At 46.2% G+C, this 20,346-nt stretch overlaps 1 protein-coding gene across 1 annotated transcript; it reads left to right on the top strand.

The window, feature by feature from the left end:
* Positions 1 to 6,750: 6,750 nt before the first annotated feature.
* Positions 6,751 to 16,885, top strand: MMAA (metabolism of cobalamin associated A; the record flags this gene model as incomplete). The annotated part of the gene is made up of 6 exons (XM_084245706.1): positions 6,751 to 7,189; positions 9,316 to 9,438; positions 12,311 to 12,481; positions 13,730 to 13,815; positions 15,496 to 15,645; positions 16,598 to 16,885. The coding sequence occupies 6 exons, from the start codon at positions 6,751 to 6,753 to the stop codon at positions 16,883 to 16,885; spliced, it is 1,257 nt and encodes a 418-aa protein (XP_084101832.1).
* Between the last annotated feature and the right edge of the window lie 3,461 nt (positions 16,886 to 20,346).

The following is a 20,346-nucleotide window of genomic DNA, read 5'->3' as shown; positions in this document are numbered from 1 at the left end:
GCCACGTCCGCCGGGCCCCGGCCACGCCCCGCGCGCCGAGCAGCCCCGTCGCTCCTCCCACCCGGCGCGCCGGCGGCGGGCACTGCGGCGGGCACTGCGCCTGCGCGGCGCGGGGGGCGGGGGCGCGCGGCCGGCGGAAGGGGCGGGGCGAGGCCGCACTTCCGCGGCCTCGGGCGGGTGAGTACGGGCGGGGCGGGGCGGCGCGCGGAGGTCGGCGCCCGGCCGGGTTCCTGCCGCGGCCGCCGGGGGTTCGCGCTGGCGTCGGGGCGCCCCCTGCAGGAGTTGGGGCGGGGGAGGAAGAGAAGCTGGGGCGTGGGGGCGCGGGGGACGTGGGGGCGGGCGCCCGCCAAGCAGGCTCGCGGAGAGGCTGCCTCTGGGTTTTTCCTTTAAAAAAGAGACCCTGGGAGCTGTGTTTCAGAATTGGGGTGCTCTCCGCGGGGTCCCCCAAGGCGCTGCCCCTTGCTCACGAGCCCCGCGGAGGCTTAGCCGTTCGTCCCGCGGAGCTGCGAGCAGAGGGAAGTGAAGACGCGACTTTGGGGGAGAAAATGCACGACTGGAAAGTGGGGTCACATGGGGTGTCGCGGGTCTGGTCCCCCGGACTCGCTGTCGATGCAGATACTTTGTATTTCCCCTTAGACATTGACACACCACCTAGGCCACAATGGTGTAAAATTATCACCTTTCTTAGAGTCGTGCCCCGATACAGACACTTTGCAGACGCACAGCAGCCTGCGGAGCCTCTCCAGGGTGATGGAAAACCAGAATTTCTTGAGACCTATGCAGATTCTTTCATTTTGTTCTTTTGTACAGTCAGCGTTTCATGCTTGCTTTCAGGATGATGATGATGATAATGGAAGACAGGAGCCATTCTGGTTCTTTTAAGGGCTGTGTTAGAGCCAAAACAAGCTAAAAAAAAGTTACATAACTTTAAGACGTGTCATCACGGTTGGAGATCTTTGGAAAAGTCCAAAGAAGAACCTGTATTGGGCATCGAAAGTGCTGGTCGGTGCTTGAATATATAAATCCCTCAGCTGATTTTTGCCATGTGGGTCCCTCATACACAGATCTGATTTTCTGCAATACTGGCCCCAAATCTATAGTTTTACATGATTTTTCATGTTATTGGCAACCAGTTCAGTTACATCCTCACACCATGGCTGTGAGCTAGGTAAGCTCATTGGTGGCCTCTGCAGATTATCGCCCAAGCATTCAGAAATAATTGGAATTAAAACAGAAAAATTCCTGGAAATTCTTAGGAAAAGATTGAAGGAGACCATGGGATTTAACCTGGGTGGGATAGAAGAGGTGTCACAGCCAAGTGCAGATGTAACAGGTGAGTTGGAAAAGTCAGTCGTGGGTTTGAAAGATTAATGAGTAAACAACCCTAGGAAGAGGTCTGAGAAGGCATGCGCTGTAAGTGGAAGAAATCAGGCCAGACTGGACTTGCTCCTAGGAAAGTGGTTCTCAAACTTGAACATCCATCACACTTACAGGGAGGCCACATAAGAAGAGGTCCTGGCTCCCTCCTGCGGAGTATCTGATTCTCAAGGTCTGGGGGGAGGTCTGAGAATTTCCTTTTCTCCTCAGTTCTCACTTGTTTATGCTGCTGATTTGGGGGCCACACTTTTAAGAGCCACTGCTAGGGTATGTTGGAGGAATTAGTAAGGAGGTCACATTCATAGTCCAGTATGAGTCATGCTGTGTAGTCGCAGACAGAGGTCTGAGGCAGGAGAGAGAAAAAGGGAAGGAAGATGCCTTGCAATTATTTCACAGATGCCAGGAGCTTCGCCAAGCTACATGCAAGCGATTTCATTTCCCCCTGATTTATAGTTCTCAATATTTTCCTATTAAGTTTGGTAAAGATTACCCAGCCCCATAGCTGGTCTCAGAGCTCTGTAGGACTAGTTCGGATGTGAACGAGGGGTTAGCAATGGAAATGAATCAAAACATTTAATGGTGATGGAATTTAGAAAAATAGAAACTTCCTAAGCAGATTGAAACCTAAAAGTAGAAACTGGGAAATCCGAGTCTTACTGGAAAAGTGACAAAAGGGGAAGTGGATGAGGAGTATCTGCACGAATCTGGTTTGTGTTCTGTGCTACTCTTTTATAGCAGTGACCTATTTAAAAGTCGCTTGTTTCAAAAGTCATTCTCTACCCAAATTCCCTGAAATTATTTAAAAAGGAGCACGTGAAGCCTTCTGTGGAGGTGTGGAAGATGGTAAATAGATTAATGGCAACTGACAGCTTATCTTCAAATCAAAAGTGATTAGCACTGAGAAGGGAAACATGGCACAACACTGCCTGCCTGTGCGGACTGTGCTGCGCCCCAGACGCTGACCTAATGTATTGATTTTGGAAATCCTGTGTGCTTTCTCTTGCCACAGTGGTTATTGAAATTGAGAATATTCATTGGACCAATTTCAAGACAAACATCCCAAGTCAGACTGGCTGCTGCTGAGCAAATTTTTAATGAAGGAAAATATCCATATGTTGAAAGCAGACTTTGAAAAGGAAAGTCCTTAAAATAAATATGTATTTACTATAAAAAGTGTGGAAAATGTATGTTTTCAAATCTGATTAACTGCGTAATCAGCATGATGGAGTTACTGACCCAGTCAAAATTATAGCATACGTTTGTTCTTTCCTTCTGTGAGTGTTAAACTATGCTGTGGGTACAGAGATAACTTAAGTCCTGGCCAGACTGACATCTTAAAAAATGATCACCAAACGGTGTGATCTGTACAGGACAACAAGAGGTAGAAGTGACAACTGACGGGACTTAGGAGAAATTGGTTCTTGAAGGCAGAAGGGGAATAGTGAGATAATGACGGAATGAATGACCTTCCAATCAGAAGGAACATCATGGACAGTGGCCAAGCTTTATCGTGGACATTTCTGGGGCCTGTGTGCAGATCAGAGTGCTTGGAGCTGTGTGGTGAGAGTAGACGAGAGTCATCCCAAGAGAAGCCAGGAGGTCGGCACTGTCTTGGCTGGATGGCAGACGTCATGAAGTCATCCCCACATGGGATGTTCTAGTGCCTGGCACGGTGCCGAGGCACACAGTAGGTTCTCCATCTGTAGTGGCTGAAAGACTGGATCACAGAAAACTTTAAAAAAAAAAAAAGATAAGCTTTTTTGGTATTTTAAGCAGAGGAAGAATATCAGATGTACATTTTATGAGGATAAGTAGTATGGAAGATGAATTCATATGGTCAGAAATCTACAGTAGATGGGGTTTTTTCAGACATAAGCTTGTGTCCTCCATAATTGCAATCTCTAAGCACAGAGAGTAGCAAGGGTATTTGAGTACCACATGCAATAGAGGTAATACTTGTGTGAAACTTGTTTGGGCTCTATGCGTGCGTGTTGACTGATGGAAAGGTATTTCTTTCTGTGGGCTTCAGACAAAGATTGAAAGCCACATAGTAAACACAGGAATGAGGGTGGAGAGAAGGGATGGACATAAAAGATGTTTTTGAGGAAACAAATGTGAAGCTTAAAATGCTCCTGTCCATGTGAACTTTCTTGCAGGGGACAGGATGCACTTAGCAGCTCATTTCTGTATTTTTGCCCACTTGTTTTTCATTATATGTTAATAAATTGACTTTCAGGTTTATTAAGGATGGCTGTGTTCTGTGATAGCTTACTGAATGCTGTAAATGCTTTAGAGTTTCTGTTGTAATTTGGTAGTGCTTAGCTTAAAATTGGAGGAGCATGAAAAGCATGAAAATTCACTGACACAGTTTGATTTGATTATTGGTTAAGTTCTTTGATTTCTTTCCATCAGAAAGCAGGAAAAGATGTGTAGTTATCCTAGAAGGAGGGTAATCATTCTCCTTTCCTTCATGATTTTGCCTTAAAGATTGAGTTTGTTGCTCTTTCAAGGCTTTTTATTGGGCTTAAGGAAATGTGTGGACTACATTTGAAATCTGGTTGATCTTAAATTAATGGGTTTTAAATGTATCCTGTGCTTATTTATAACATGACAATTATTTTCCTTTTTTTTTTAAAGATTTATTTATGCATACAAGAACTGGGGTGTAGGTCGCAGGTGTGGGGGATTAGAGGATTCACCAGAAACAGGCGGATCTACTGAAATACACTGATGAGGGGAGCAGTGGGGAAACAGGAGAGATCAGCTGTGCCATGTGAGTCAGCTCTCCCTGGCTGGGGATCGAACTCTTGTTGCAATAGCTGCCAAAAGCTTGATAGCACTGAGACTTAACCCCTGCCCCACCAGGGAGGCCCAAGATGTGAATTATTTTCTGGAGTGAAAAACATTTAGAAATTTTAGACATTTGGTCTCTCTGTCAGCTAATACGTCATTGGGATCTCCTACTGGCTAGATTTACACAGAAAATGTAAGCTAATTTTTCATTTTAGCCTAAGTTGAAGAAAGAAGGAAGGAGCGGAGGGAAGGAAGAAGGAAATAAGGAAGGAAGGAGAGAGAGAAACAGCCTGCCAGAATCCTTTCATATTCATTCAGTTGTGAAGGGTTATTTGTGCTCCCTGGATGTGACATGAAACCGCTTTGACTTTTATAGAACAATCTGGAATTGACACCCTATAGCTCTAAATTTATGAAATCCACAACCCTCCGAGTTGTGCCACTGGGTGTAAGGCCTTGGTTAGTCACCCTAGCCTTGGTCAGCCTCACCTGTCAAGTTAGAGTTCTTCTGTCACGTCACAAGGCTTCCCTGCAAGAGCAGGAACACCACCTCGCAGGTGATCAGCCTTCAGGAAAGGTAGCCGCTGCAGCTCTGTCACTCAGATGCTCCATTGGGCTTGGTGGCCCCGAAAAACCAGCCCCTCAGGGAGAGATTTGAACCAGCCCCTGCAGTTATATATGTCGGGATAGCTTTTTGGTTTGGACAAAAGATGAGAGTAAAACAGTATCATCCTTTCCTTGACTCTTTTCTTTTAAAGGCCCTTTATGATTTGTATTGACATCAAAGGCCAAAGAACATCACAATCTCAAAATTGTGATAAATCCTGCAATATAAATCATCAGCCTGTCAGATAGCTAGCGTGGATTTTATGAGAAAGATTGCAATTAACTTGTTGTAAGAAATCACTATTCTAAATGTTAGTACAATCTATAATACAATTTATTAGGATGATTTTTAAAAAAGATTTATTTGTTTATGCATACAAGAGCTGGGGTACAGGCCACAGTTGTGGTGGGTGAGAGGATTCACCAGAGAGAGTGGGGAGCAGAACAGGCAGACTGACTGAAATGCACTGCTGAGGGGAGCAGCGGGCAAGACAGGAGAGGTCTGCTGTGTCATGTGGGTTTCTCTCTGGCCAGCCGGGGATCGAACTCATGCTGCAGAGGCTGCGGATAGGTTCATAGTGCGATGCTTAACCCCTTGTGCCACCAGAGAGGCCCAGGATAATTTTTATTTACCTCATTTGTTGAGGGAATTTTATTTGCTTTCATTATTACAAAGGTGCATGGTGTCATCTAGCAAAACTCTTGTCACTGGATTTTAATTCCTTACAAACTTAGCTTTTAGTTTTCCTGTTTTGCAAGGTTGGTTAGAGGTCAGCGGTACCTTGATTCAAAGCCCGGAAGGCAGAGTGTTTTTAATGAAGATCCTCAGATCATACAGGCTAAGGCTCTTACTCACACTTTCCTTTGTACTTTTCTAGGTCAACATAAAGTAGATAGATTAGCTATACTTACAAACCTTAAAAAATTATTGAAAGGTTACCAAGTGCCCAGCGCTGTGCTAGATTCTGAGGAAGAATAAAACAGTGTCTCTCCTCCAGGATGATCATCAACTGGGTTGAGGGGTGAGATTGGTGGGGGCAGGGGCTCTATACGTAGATAAATTAGAAAACAAGACAAATATAGCAACTGAGGTGCGCATACGTCAAGCATTGTAGAGAGAGCAGTGAAAGCTCTCTTGCGTAGAGCAGTGTTCCGGTGTCAGTCTGCCGGACGCACGCATCTGAACTGAGGCCTCTTCCTCAAAGGCAAACTTCCTGCTGTAAGATAAGTCAGTCCTGGGAAGGGCCGATGCCAGGCTGCTGTCATGACCGCTGTGCTTGACAGCTGCGGAGAGTGGTTCCTGCGCTCTCTGGTCATGTCCAAAGATCCTTGTTTATGTCTTTGGTAACTAGGAAGGAGCTGATGGGTGTTAACGAAACTTACCGTGCGTTCATTTTGCCATATTCAGTGCACCTTCCTCTGCACTGCTGTCAGTTACACCTTAGTACAAGCTGAGTAGAAAGAATACCAGTAAGAAGGACATTTGAGAGTGCTAAAAACCAGACTTAGGCCTCCAGTGCCCAGATGGCATATAGAGAATGAATGACAGGCCAGCATCAGAGGGATTTTTTTAAACCTTTGAAATATTTGATCGAGGAAACTGTTAAGATGAACATAGTTTGAGGTCCATATGCAGGAGGAAAAGGCCTAGCAGAACTTCAGCCCTAGTGGGGTGCTCTCTGAGAGTTTTTGTTTAGAAGTAGTTGAATGTGCACGGCTCTTTGCAGTGGAGCCACAGAGCTGAGTCAGGTGGTTCTGACCACTCACGGTGGGCGAGGAGGTGGTCTTGCTCTTGAATTTGGCACAAAGCTTCCATCCACCCTTCTGCCAAGGACCTGTTTCTGTGTCAGAAGACAGTGTGACACCGCCCTTGAGTCTCAGTGTTTCAGTGTCCATGTTCTCCTTTCTTCCAGGGAGGCCACAAATCCCACAGAGCCAAGCCACTTACAGTGTTGTTCTCACTTCACAGGCACGATGAAGGCCCCTGCACTGCTCCGGCACCTCCACCTGCACTTCCTGAAGGGGCTCCTAAGACTCTCTTCCCACCGGCACTTTGTCTGCTCCCCGAGTGCTCCTCTCGGGCCAGGCCTCCAGCTACCTCCTCCAGGCAGTCCCCTTGGAGTCCACAGTACGAAGTGGATGCTGCTGCCAGGCGAGTTTGAGAGAAAACTGTGTGCATGGACAACGCTCAGGGAACACCCAGAAGGACTTTCTGAGAAAGAACAACGACTCATGGACAAACTTTATACTGGTTTAATCCAAGGGCAGAGGGCCTGCTTGGCAGAGGCCATAACGCTCGTAGAGTCAACTCACTGCAGGAAGAAAAAGCTGGCCCAGATGCTTCTTCAGAGAGTGTTATCCTACCACAGAAAACAAGAATCAAACAAAGGAAAACCACTAGCATTTCGAGTAGGTCAGTTTTTTGTTGTTTTGTTTTCAGTCTGTCCACTAAGTACTGTTCTAAATTCACTCTTCTCCATGACAAAATAATGGAATTTTTTTTCTCTTCAAATTTTGGGATGAATTTTAAATGCCTTTTCCTTGAAAATACTGGTTTTGTCTTGGGGAAAAAAAGCCATGAGCTTTTGAACCAAGACTCTGTATTTTAAGAGAATAAGAGAAGATTTCTATTTTGACCAGAGTCTTGCTGTGGTCCCCAGAGTAGACAGAAATATGCATAGGACTTTATTAGTTTACTCCTTTCTCTCAGCAGTCCCTCTGCTCAATAGTGTAATGTGAACTTCTCTTTTTGTGATTATACTGACTAATTATCCTTATCACATTTCAAAGTTCTGCTTCTTAGTTGTTCTATCGGTCCTTGTGGGCAAGTCTCGCTTTTCTCAGGTACCTCTGGCTGGAGTTTCTGGAATGGGCTTGGCTCTAAGTCCAACCATCGCAACACCAAAATGTGTTTTCAAGGAGAGACCAAGTTCATTTGCTACCTAAAAATATTCGCTTCATTCGTTGAACAATTGACTTTTGTGATTGCAAATGAGCTTGTTACATTTTGGGAATTGTGCGTTTTAAAAACTACTTACATGTGTTCACCCAGCAGGAATTAAGCAAGTTAATTGGGTAGTAGTATGAGAACTTTTCATGATGAGGAATCACTAGGTGATTCCAGTCAACACTCACACACACACACAAAAACCCACCCTGGCCAAGTGCAGGCATTTTGTAGGGGATGAGTACATGGATTGGCCTTACATTCGATTCGACTTTTATACCTCAGATTATGATGATCCAGGGACTAAAACGGCCTACTTTTTGGGACAATGGCAGACATGTTTTAAAGATCATTACACAAATAGCTCACCACCTGATACTTGTCCTGACCCACACCTTCCTTCTGCCCTCCCCAAGGGCACTCTCCTGGGGCGAGTATTAGGTCAGGTGTGAATAACCTTTATGTGTTACAGACAGATCTGCAAACTACCAAAGAGAAATTCCAGTTAGGACAAAGTGTTTACCTTTTAAACTTTAGAGACCCCTTGAAGAGAAAAGGTCTAAGAAATGTCTGAAACGAACCAGTGACTCACAACCAACCGCTCTCATTTGTGTTGCTCTGCTGGTTTTCCCGACCTGGTCCTCAGAGGCCAGCGGACTTGAGTCTTCACTGGACTCACTTTATTACCATCATAAATAAAAGCAGTGACTGTTTTTTCAGCACCCGTTAAGATGTGTAAGACAAAGATCTGCCCCCATAATGTGGTCAGGAGCCCAGCATACCATATACCCTACCTAGTTTTGAATAGCGTCATGATGAAATGCTTGTTTTACAAACTTTTATTGATCATACACTCAAAAATCTCTTTATGCCATGCACTGTTCTAGACATATCACAAGTATTAACTCATCTAATCCTTCCAACGGCCTGTTGTTTTATTTGGGTTGTTCTGCACTCAAGCACAGAATGGTTAAGTAACTTGCTCGAGATTACACAGCTCAGGAGAGGCAGAGAGAAATAGATGGACCTGTCATTTCTGGCCTTTATGCTCTTGTCCAGCATCCTTTCCATGTACCTTTCAGAGGATTCTCTACCTTCTTAAGATAATTTTTTTGGGGGGGATTCAGTCTGTTTTCTTTGAATTGTGGGTGAGATGAAGAAAAATATTACCCTTAATAGAGTAGTATTTTCTCAGTCACTGGACCTTCTAGAGTAACGAGCTCTTTTTCCACTGAGAAGATAGAATGGACATGACTGGGGAAGGTGGAGTGGCGCGGGGGTAGAGCTTCGGCCCATCAGCAACACAGGCAGCAAAGTCTGTCCAAGAAAGCTGCATTCTAGCAAAAAGGCAAAATCATGTTTTCATAGTTTAAGGGTGAACTTGGTGGACATGCGGTATGCAGAACTGTTTACTCCCATTGCTCAGGAACGAGATAAAGCAGTGGGTTTTCCATTGGTGCTCTGTGGAAAGCTAAACTCTATTAATGAGGGCTTGAGTAAATCAGGAGAAGCTGAAGGCGGTTAATGTTTTGTGTAACAGGACTCATTGTAGTGCCAACTTGACGAAATTAGAAGGTCTCTTTCCACTCTAGGATTGTCTGGACCCCCTGGTGCTGGAAAGTCAACCTTTATAGAATATTTTGGGAAAATGCTCACTGCGAGAGGGCACAGGCTGTCTGTGCTGGCGGTGGACCCTTCTTCTTGCACGGGCGGTGGTGAGTAATGTTGATCCTCTTGGTGTTGCAGAGCAGGGGCCAGTGGCTCTGTCACTCTTGTCACACTGGTGAGATTTGCAGTCAGGTGAGCTCTGGCTTTGGCTGAGCTGGACTCACTGGCAGAAGGGTGTCCTAGGGGCGAGGTGGCACCTGGAGGAGGTAATTTATGGCTTTAGGCTCAGTGGAGGGGACCAGGTGCCAGTAGTGCAGGAGCAGGGTTTAGAGAGCCAGGGGGACAGGGCCTCCCTGGTGGCGCAGTGGTTGAGCGCTGGGTTGTGAAGTTGCCTGCAGCCTCTGCAGCACTGGTTCAATCCCTGGCCACCGGGCGAGGGTCCCACATGGCACGCAGACCTCTCCTGCCGCCCGCTACTCCCCTCAGCTCTGCTCTCCCCTCTGGCTCTGGTGAATTCTCTCACCCTCCCACGCTTCTGACTGTACCCAGAGCTTGTATAAATAAAATAATCTTTAAAAAAAGAGAGAGAGCGAGCCAGGGGGACAGGTGCCAGGGACTGAGGGTAATTGGAAGTTTCCATCCTTTGACCATCATACCTGAGGCCCACCTCTGGCCCTATCAGCCCCCTCCTCAATGCAGAGATCGGTTCTTACTCCTTATTTCCCTCATATTGTAACATCCCTTAAGCTTTAAAACAGATATTGCTGTTCTTTATGTCACCTGTTTGTATTAAGTGTTCAGTTCAGCAGAAAGCTCTTAGCAAGACCGTGTAATAAATATGCTACTGCTCCCCGCAGCACTTAGCACAGCACATCACACTCGGGGCTCAGCAATTACTTCTTTATTTGAGGTCATGTAGTCACTCAAAGTTTAATTTGCAGCTCATCAGAGATAAAATGGATAAACTTCGTTCCCCCAAGGATCATTTAGAGAAAACATAAAACATACCATACAAATACTCAGGAAAGGTTTTTCTTCCCTTACCCCCTTTATGATTTAAGCATCTTGTGTTACATTATTCATTTAATAAGTATTTGAATGGCTACTATAAACAAGGCACTGGCCAGGAAGGTATTGTGTATATAATGGCGAAGAAGACACAGTCCTTTTGAGGGAAACACACACAGGCCAGTACAATGTAGTGTATAATGTGGAAAGGAGACCCAGGGTGCTTTGTGGGGTGTTTGCTTTGTGTACTGTAGGTATGAAAATTATCAGTGACACAGTCCTATTTCAGAGGCTTCAAGTCACTAGAGAGGTGAATAATACCCACTGAGAAGTTTTCTGAGGACATTCACTACTTTTGATTCACTCTGATCAAAAATGTTAACCATAAAGTAAAATTTATACTCATAGCTTCAAGACTAAATCCATATCAACATATTTTCTCATTTACAGTCCAAGGACATGGTCAAAGGTGAGTTCTTGAGCAAGGAATTTTCTTGTAGTGGTCCTCATTTTCAGATAGGTAAGAAAGCTTGCCTCCCTTCTTTCATAATCTAAAATACCTGCACTAGCAAAGGAAAATAATATCTTGAGATAATCATAAGAAGTGGTGACCTAAGACAGTCCTGTGAGAATTGCACAACTATGTGGTTCCTAATCTTTCTCAACCAAAGTGAGAGTCCCTTTCTTGTATAAAATAGAGACTTTGAAAGAAAGAAAATCCTCAAGAATCCTTATTATTGCACCAGTACAGTCTTGGCTAAAGAACACTGCATTAAAGTTTGAGAAGCTTTCTCCTTTTGGCCTGTCGTTCGTCAGGCCCTGTTGTGCTTTGGATTCACAGACCCTTGCACACAGTTTTGAGACCTCCCTGAGGGCCTGCAACCAACTGGCAAAGGCAATTATATGGGAGAGTGATTTCATAATGTTTAGTTCAAGTATGTTAAGATCTATAGGATAACAATTTAATGTATAGCTTTGCCAGATTGTTAACTTACACAGAGATGATTTCATGCAGAAAATTACTTTAGAAAAGTGTTTTATGTGCAGTAAATAAGGTAGTTGAGATACATGGTAGGTTATATGCTCTAGAATTAGAACCTACGGGAACTTGCAGCTGGAATCAAGGGAAGAGAGCGTATCTTTAAGGAACTTCTCAATGTTTAGCATCAACTTATGTGGAAAATATAGCTGTTGGGCAGAGTGTAAATTAAAAATCAGGTTAGAACAGCATTCCACCTGCGTATGTTATTACATGACTGAAGGAGAGGAGTTGAAGGTAATTTCTGTAGTTCCCGGACTTTCAGTGTTCTAGGATTTGCAAGTATTGATGTTTTTGCCAAAATGCCGCAGTCAACCCTGAAACAGCACTCTCAGAACTCGCCACCCGCTACAAACAAGCGGTCAGCGCACACGGCAAGTGAGACCTGGTTCTACGTCCAGGAGCTTACGTTCAAGCCAGTTTCTCCCCCCACCCTCCCCGCATGTGGAAGGGTGCTTGGCAGCACCTACTCACCTGGTGCCAGTGGCACCCTGCCTCTACCCCTCACAAGGAAAAATGTCTCTAGCCATTGCCAGGTTTCCCCCGGGGACAACATCACCCTTGCCTTAGAACCATAAACACAACAAGGCTAAGATGGCAGCAAAGAAGCCACGGGGCTGGAAGGGAAGACCGGCTTCGGGGGCTTGTGGAAGCTGAGATTGAACAGGTGCAGCGGGCTGCATTCTGAGGGCCTTCGGTGTGAAACAATAGAACCGATACTTGACCCTCCAGTCAGGGGAAGCCATTATAGGTACTGAGGGGTTTGAAATGCTAAGAGTAATTTGGCATCATTCTGCACACCGTGTTGGAGAAAGGCTCCATAATGTGAAAGACATTTTGAGATGTAGGGAGAACGTCCCCTAGGAACTGGCTGTTTGATAGTTGATCCTGAGAAGTGTTCTGTGATGATACAACGTGACTGTGTGTTTTAGGGTCGCTCTTAGGTGACAAGACCCGGATGCCTGAGTTATCAAGAGACATGAATGCGTACATCAGGCCGTCCCCCACTAGTGGAACTTTGGGAGGTGTAACAAGGACCACAAATGAGGCCATTCTGTTGTGTGAAGGAGGGGGATATGACGTCATCCTTGTTGAAACTGTAGGTGAGTGTGATTTTCTTTTTCATGACACTGAAATACTCTGATAGTGGATGCTGTATAAAGATGAGGGGCGACTGTTATTTGTTATGGCTTGTTCAGCAAATATTTACTGAAGGTGTAATTAAATAAAAGATGTTGTCTCAGACTCCATGAGAGAGACAAGGATACAGGCTGTCATTCCCTCAAAGGAAAGAAGAGTAAACCATGTAGCTGGGTGACTGCTGCGTAAGGTGGTGTCGCACAGGGGGCAGGGGGAGAGCTGCAAGCAGTGAGCAAATCTGCAGAAACAGTACTTTCACATAATAACAATTTTAAGGCCTTTCCATATGTCTGCAATCGTCACCAAGAAAAGTAACATGGCAGGGGCCTCTTGAACGTAGGGCCGTGTTTTACTTCATCTTACACCCTGGGCACAGCTACACACAATGCAGACATTGACATGGACACCCCAGGAAGGTTCCTGCCTTTGTTCCCTCTGTGAAGTCACCAGGGAGGTGATGAAAAGGGAAAGTGGGTGGTGGCCCCAGAGAGGAGTGGGAGCTCCAGCTGATCGCAGGCACTTGGGGGTGGCTCTCACCGGCTGGTGAGGAGTATGCAGCGGATGTTGGGGCAAAGACCAGAGGGCGGCCTTGTCACCCAGGCGAGCAGCTTCTCCAATATGCTCGCGGCCCTGTCACCCAGGCGAGCAGCTTCTCCAATATGCTCGTGGGCGGTTGGGCTGACCCGGGCGAGCTTTGCAGGGCCGGTGGGAAGAGGAGAAGGCAAGGAAGCGGAGTGTTCAGGAGGCCTGGCTTGAGCTCAGCCACAGCGTGGAGGCGGCCACTGAGAGCGTGAGCGCTGAGGTACTCCTTCCCGGAGGCCGCCCTAATGGGGAGCAGGAGGGAGAGACTGGGGGGGCGACAGGTGTGCCCAGAGGGTAAGTTCTTCAGATGTGGGGTGTTTAAGCTGGGGTCAGGTGGAGTGTGCGATGGGGGTGTGGTGGATGAAGAGGAACGGAAACGATGGCCCATGTGCAGTGGTCACTCGAAGGACACGGTCTGTGTTTTTGCTCTTACGCTGATGAGAAAACACAGATCCTACCCTGGCTGAACACAATGGCACCACCCCAGGACCTGCCTTCCTGACTCGTGGTTCCTCTTATTAAAGCTGCATTTTCTAAGAACCTGTCCGTGCCATGCCGTTGAGGACTTCCTGTCGTTGGGAGCGTCAGGTTACGTGACTGTTGCAAATGGTCATGATTTTCAATTTCAGGTGTGGGCCAGTCAGAGTTTGCGGTTGCTGATATGGTTGACATGTTCGTGTTACTGCTGCCACCCGCAGGAGGAGATGAATTGCAGGTAATGATTTTGACTTTTTTCCTCCCAAAACACAAGGTATATGTCTCTGGAAGTGCAAACTTCCGATACTGTGTTTTTGCAAGTTAACAATAGTGTAGAAAAAGAAACGTCATTCACGTTGCCTAAGATCCTTCATACAGAGGCAGCCTCTGTATTTCCCTCAGTTTATGATAGAGGCCGCAGGGCCTTGTGCTCCTCACATACCTCAGCTTTCCCACCTCCTGGGACATGGGAATAGGGGAGGGTGAGGTCAGCTCCAGCCGAAGGAGACCACTGCTTGCCTGGGTTTGTAGTGAGCCTGGTTCGGAAGTTCCTGGTGAGATGCCGCTGTTGCCAGCCCCACTGCCAGAGTTTATTACTGTAAAACAGGGTTCTTACCTGCCCCTGCACAGCTGTCTGACATGCAATACCCAGCCTTTGCACAGCCTTCACAGGTTGAGGGCACTTACCCCGTAAGCTGCCAGCTGACCAACGTGCCTCTGCCTACCTGGCTACAGATGTGGGGGTTCCCACTACCCTCAGGTTGGGTAAGTCACTGGAATGACTCAGGAACCCAGGAAGGCTCTATGTCACCATCTCATTTATGTCATAAAGGACACAGACCAGGACTCGTCAAATGAAGGGACACAGGGAGAAGTCTGGGAAGGCCCCACATGTGACGCGACTATGTCCTCAGGACGCATTTCCTGACAGCTCATTGATGTATTTCACCAGCCAGGGGCTGCCCTGACCTTCTGTGGCTGGTGTTTTTATTGAGGTTTCCTTGTATGGGCATGCTTGTTTGAGTCATTGCCATTCACCAGTCTTCTCCCCACCCCCAAGGTCAGGCTGAGCCTCTAATCATATGACCAGCCTTTCTCCTCTGGTCAGCACCCCACTCTGAGTGATCTTCATAAACTCCGGTGTGGCTCCAGGCACCCACAGTGAATAACAAAGACACTCCTGTCACTCAGGAAACACTGTTATGTGACATCTCCTTTTCAATTGCATGATTCTAAAAATTAGTGGAGCTGTAGTTTAGAAACACTATCTAGTAGAATTTAATAATTAAAAGTTGTGTTTAAAAAAATATTTAAAAGGAGATTTTCATCTTAGATGGAAAACGTGAACCTTTTCCAAATACGGTTTGACCTTTGGATTGCACCCTGTGTTTGTACAGTTTTCATGCAACACAATTGAAATCAAGAAATGGAAACATTTTTGGCATCAGCTTGTTGTCCCCAAATGCAGATGGAGAAGAAAATGCTATACACATTTAAGGAAAATGTCAGAGACTTTGTTTCTGGAAAATAGAAGTGTTCTCTGTGCAAGCACCGTCATGATGGATGGGTTCGTGTCCTGCAGCCTTAGCTCATGCGACAGCGTGAACTGCCTCTTACCACTCAGCCACGTTGTGTCCTGATGATAGATTTACTCTAATTCTGAATGTCTTTCAGCGTGCTGGCGTCTAAATTTGGAAGAAATATTACAGATGACTTCCCTAATCCCAGGAGCCAGCGTTTTTGAGTAATTTCTGTCGAGCATTGTGAGGCCTGCCATCCAGGGGTTGGGAAAATGCAAAGAAAAAGCTAGTTAGCTAATGAAGTGTACGACTTTCAAAATCTTACCCCTGACTGGGGTCCCATTTTCTGCTGATTGTAATTAAATTTTTCTGATCAGTTGCTTTCTTCTTCTCCTTAGGGTATCAAAAGGGGTATAATTGAGATGGCAGATCTGGTGGCTATCACTAAATCCGATGGGGACTTGATTGTGCCAGCACGGAGGATACAGGCAGAGTACGTGAGCGCGCTGAAGTTGCTCCGCCAGCGTTCCAAAGTCTGGAGACCGCAGGTTAGCTCGCATCCCCAGCTGCTTTTCTCAGCCTGAGTGAGCAGATGTAAGCCCCAAGCTGGACATATAATCAATCAGGGCTTGTATGTGAGATTATAACTAAAAGTTATGACAAAGCCAGAGCATGTAGTCGTGATTGTAAGTATAATCCTTCAACCGCTAGATGTCAAAAACTAGATTGGAGGTGGTAGATTAGGTTGCTCAGTGCTTGACCTGAGCCAGTTGGAAGTGATAGCACATCCATTCTGAATCTTGAAGATTAGGGTGTGATTAAGGATTTGATTATCTATATTAGAGTTTGAATAACAGAAAAGGCTTGTCATGCGACATCTCTTCCCACTATGCTCGCTGGGTGCTTTTTTTCCAAAAGGGAGAAAGAAAGCTCCTGTTACAAGTGGTGCAATAACGTTGACGTAGCAGCTCTGCCTGCAGGCAGACACTGTTGTTAGAGAAGAAGCTGTGATCCCTGCAGCAGTGGCCTCCCTCGTGTCAGCTCCCAACCTCCCCCCCCACTGCCTGGGGTCTGAAGCTGTCTCGTGCCCGCAGGTGCTGATGCCTAGCTCTCAGGACTTGCTGAGTTAGGTAGCCCTGGCAGAGGGAAGGGTCATTTTCTCACCTTAGCGTTTCTTGCACTCAGGCCGCAGGGAAGCCCTAGTATTTGCCCTTCTCCCTTGTGAAGGCCAGATGGGCAGTTCTCTGTCAAAATAAATCTGTGGGCTAAAAGGTTTGACCTTGAATCAGTGTCTTCTGCTATGCACTGAGTAATCTCAGGTAAGTGACCTCAGTAGGTTTCTCAGTGTGTTTGCTCGGACACAGCAATGAAAGGTCTTATTTTTGTCCCTTGCGTGTTTCCATAGACTGTAAGAATTAATAATGACAGATGTCAGCGTCCCTGTGAACATGTTTTCTCTCATCTTAAGCAAAATGGTCTTGGTTCTTCCACTTTCAACAGGTAATTCGCATTTCTTCCCGAAGTGGAGAGGGGATCACTGAGATGTGGGATAAAATGAGGGAATTCCAGGACCTTGCACTGGCCAGCGGAGAGCTGGCTGCTAAGAGGAAGAAGCAGCAGAAGGTGTGGATGTGGAGTCTCATTCAGGAGAGCGTGCTGGAGCACTTCCGGACCCACCCCACAGTCCGGGAGCAGATCCCCGTGATGGAGAAGAAGGTTCTCGATGGGGCCCTGTCCCCGGGACTAGCGGCAGACCTATTGGTGAAAGCTTTTAAAAGCAGAGACTAAGGAAAATGTATCCTAGACAATGTATATCTCACAAAGTATTTTACTATTAAAAAAAGTCCCTTGTATGCTTCTATTTTCAGTGCTTCTTTTGCGCTGCCCTCGGCCTCTTTATTTGCCGACTGTGCTTGAAAACTTGAAGAGCGTAGGCCGTGGAGGACCAGGGTCAGGCAGCCAGGCACATGTGCAGGTACCTGTGTCCCTTCTCCATCTCTGCCTCTTGCTCCTTTTACCCTGGCTTGGTGATTGTGAGAGAGTTTCTTCTCATCACTCAGGAACTGAGAAAGCTGAGGAGGACAGAAAAAGTTCCTACCTCAAAATGCTTTCTTTGATTCTGTTTTCTCTGACTTTCTGGAGAAAATATAAGCAAGAACAGCCACATTTTTGAAGTCTTACTCAAGGCTAGGATATCATACCCAGTGAGTTTCTAAGACTGAAATTCATTGTTGACGTCTAGTGAAGGGGCCTGTTGTCCGTTGGGCACACGGGTAACGAGACAGTCAGAACGTGTAGAGATGTGAAGCAAGTTAACAGTCTGCTGGGAGAGTCTTGTGGACCCCTGTCATATGGGGGAGCCCAAAGGAAACTGGCATTATCAGCTGTGGGACCGTTAATCCCCAGGAGTTGGAGTGAACCCCCAAATCCCCAAGTAGGGTGAGAGTGATTCCAGGGTTATTCAGGTTGGATATCACCAAAGGATTTCACTTCTCTTCGTTCTTGGCCATTTGAGTTCATATTAGCAGCTTAGAAGTCTGCTGTTCCCCTCCTGGTCGGGAACAGCTTTGTCCCCTGGAGGAATCATGTGTGGTGATGAAGCGCTCAGGGCCTGGCGCTGGACTGCACAGGCGCCAACACTAAACCTACATTAATGCCTTATTAGCTGTGTAAACATGGGTAACAAACCTACTCTCTCAGCTTCAGTGTCCACACTGGTAAGTGGAATTGGCATGTTAACCTTAAAGGTGGCTGAGAATAATATGCGAGAACTCAGGAAGGTCCTTTCCCTACCACGCTGGTGACCAGAGGGTTCAGGCTGCTTGCTCTCCTGTCTCCTCCCTGTTCTTACTACTGCTGTTGTGCCCTCATGCTAGTTTACCATTATCTTTTAATTTTTTGAGTATATTTTATTCTTTGCAATAGCAGTAATAACTGTGTACATTGGACTAAAATTAATTTATAACCATAAAATTTCTGCACTGCACAAAATATCTTCACAGAAACTTCCAACATGCTATGTTTTGAACTATTTAGGATATTTTCGCGCAGTACGTGTCAGCTCTCATTGTTGCTTACCCTCCTATCTGGAATGGAATTTCTTGAGTGGACCTTAGCAGACTCTCCTTTATATTTAAAATATACACAGCTGTGTCATTGGCTTGCCTGTGTCATGTATGAGGGTGAGGAGAGACATCGAAGGTTATCTGGTCAGTTCTCCTGGCTCCTATAAGATCACTTTAATCACCCTCTCTGGTGGAGCCTTGTTTTCAGAGTCTTCCAGGCTTCATAACTACTGTGTGTGAGCTCTTCCGTGGAGTAACAAATCCCTCATTTCTGGAGCAGCACAAGGAGTGGGGAAGCACATGCTGCATTATGCAGAAGCAGGGAGGGTGGCTTTATTTCGACCTGAATTTAACTCTGCATTTCTTCTCCGTTTGAACTACTTGAAATGTTATAAATATAGTCATAAAAAGCATTAGAACTGCCCTCCTAGTTCCCTGTATGTTGTTATGCCATGGCTGTGATGTAGAGACCAATTTCTAAGATACTATCCACCTTTATTTCTGTCATTTGCTGTAGTGGAAGCTGTATAATACAATAAAATATTTGTAACCTGAAGGAAAATCCATGCTCCCTGTGTTAAGTTCCTTGGAGCCATCTCCCCCCACCCCCAATCTGTGGTGCCACATGCTAGACCCCTGGCCCAGGGAAGGTGCAGGTTCTGACTCAGACACATCTAGAATCACATGTCAGCTCTGTTACTGTCTAGCCTCATGATTTGAGGGAGTCATTTCTTTTCTGTGTGCCCCAGTTTCCTTATGTGTGCAACAGGGAAGAACAGCTATTTTATACATTCCTAAAAGAACTATATGAGAAATTATATTTAAAATAATGGCACTCAGTGATTGGCAGGTATTAGAAATGTTGCACATGAACATCAGTGAGGGCTCTTTGACCTAGCATCACTTAACTTTCGTTTGGCCAATTTCCCTCAATTTTCTCATTACTAACTGGGGTTGACAATAGTGTCCACTACTGGTTGTTAAAGGACTATATTAATTTAATACACAGAAAGTACATAGTAAGTGCTATGTAATCTTTAATGATAAATAGTGGCTACTTCTCAGGATGGTTTTGAGGATGAAATGAGTTAGTCTTCCCTTATCTTAAAAGGTAATTCTTTTCTGAAAAAAGGAAACTTACAGGTTGACTTCTCCTTTGTCAGAAAGACTTAATTACCACTAATCTCTGTGGATGACTAAAAAGGTGCTATGTTCCTAACTGAGCTCTGAAATTGACATTCTGCTAAAACAACACCAAATTGCATTAAAATGACTGCAATTACTCAGACAGCTCCAAGTACAGTTAATATCAGCTATCACCATACAACCTAACAGGGACTTTTCTCTTCCTAATCACTCTACAGTATGGCCTTGACCTCTTCCCATAAGCCCTTGCAGTTAGGACCCAGCATATACAAACTGAAGGCCGAGGCCGAGGACAGCACCGGCACGATACCAACTTTTACCTACTTCGAACTTTAATGCAGGAAAAATCAGTGAAAACCACTGTAGGATTGCACTCACCCAGTAACTTGCCATCCTGGGAAACAGGAGATGCTTCTGGGAAATGCTAGCAATGCCTAGGAAGTGGAGCAGAGAACCAGCCCCGCGTCTCACTCTCTGGTGGTGGGGCTCAGCTGTGCTGCAGCCAAGGCCTCCACGTGGGGCTTCATAAACGCAAACCCTCCTAAGTCAGACTTCAGGAAACTCCTGGTATATGAATCTCAGCATCTAGGTGGGTGTATCTCGAGGTGCCCCGTAGCTCCCTTTGAGTGCTGGGGTGGGTGGTCTCATTGACCACTATAATGGGAGATTTTAGATTAATTTAGCCCCCTTTATACAGTTGGAGAAGCTGGCTCGTGGCAGACAGTATATTTCAGGCGGATGTCTTTGGGTTGCCTGGTTGCCCCGCTCAAGACAACTCCAGGGGGCCTCCCCGGTGGCGCAGCAGTTTTGAGCGCTGGGTTGCGAAGCTGCCCGCGGTCTCTGCGGCGCCGGTTCGATCCCCGGCTGCTCCCCGGCCACTGGAGGAGGATCCCACATGGCGCGCAGACCTCTCCTGCCGCCCGCTGCTCCCCTCAGCAGTGTGCCTCGGTCCTTCTGCCTGCTCTGCTCCCCGCTCTGGCTCTGGTGAATTCTCTCACCCTCCCGCACTTCTGACTGTACCCAGTGCTTGTATAAACA

This window comes from Talpa europaea (genome assembly GCF_964194135.1).
Source record: "Talpa europaea genome assembly, chromosome: 10".
Taxonomy (NCBI): Eukaryota; Metazoa; Chordata; class Mammalia; order Eulipotyphla; family Talpidae; genus Talpa; species Talpa europaea.
This window is presented reverse-complemented; position numbering and strand designations above follow the sequence as displayed.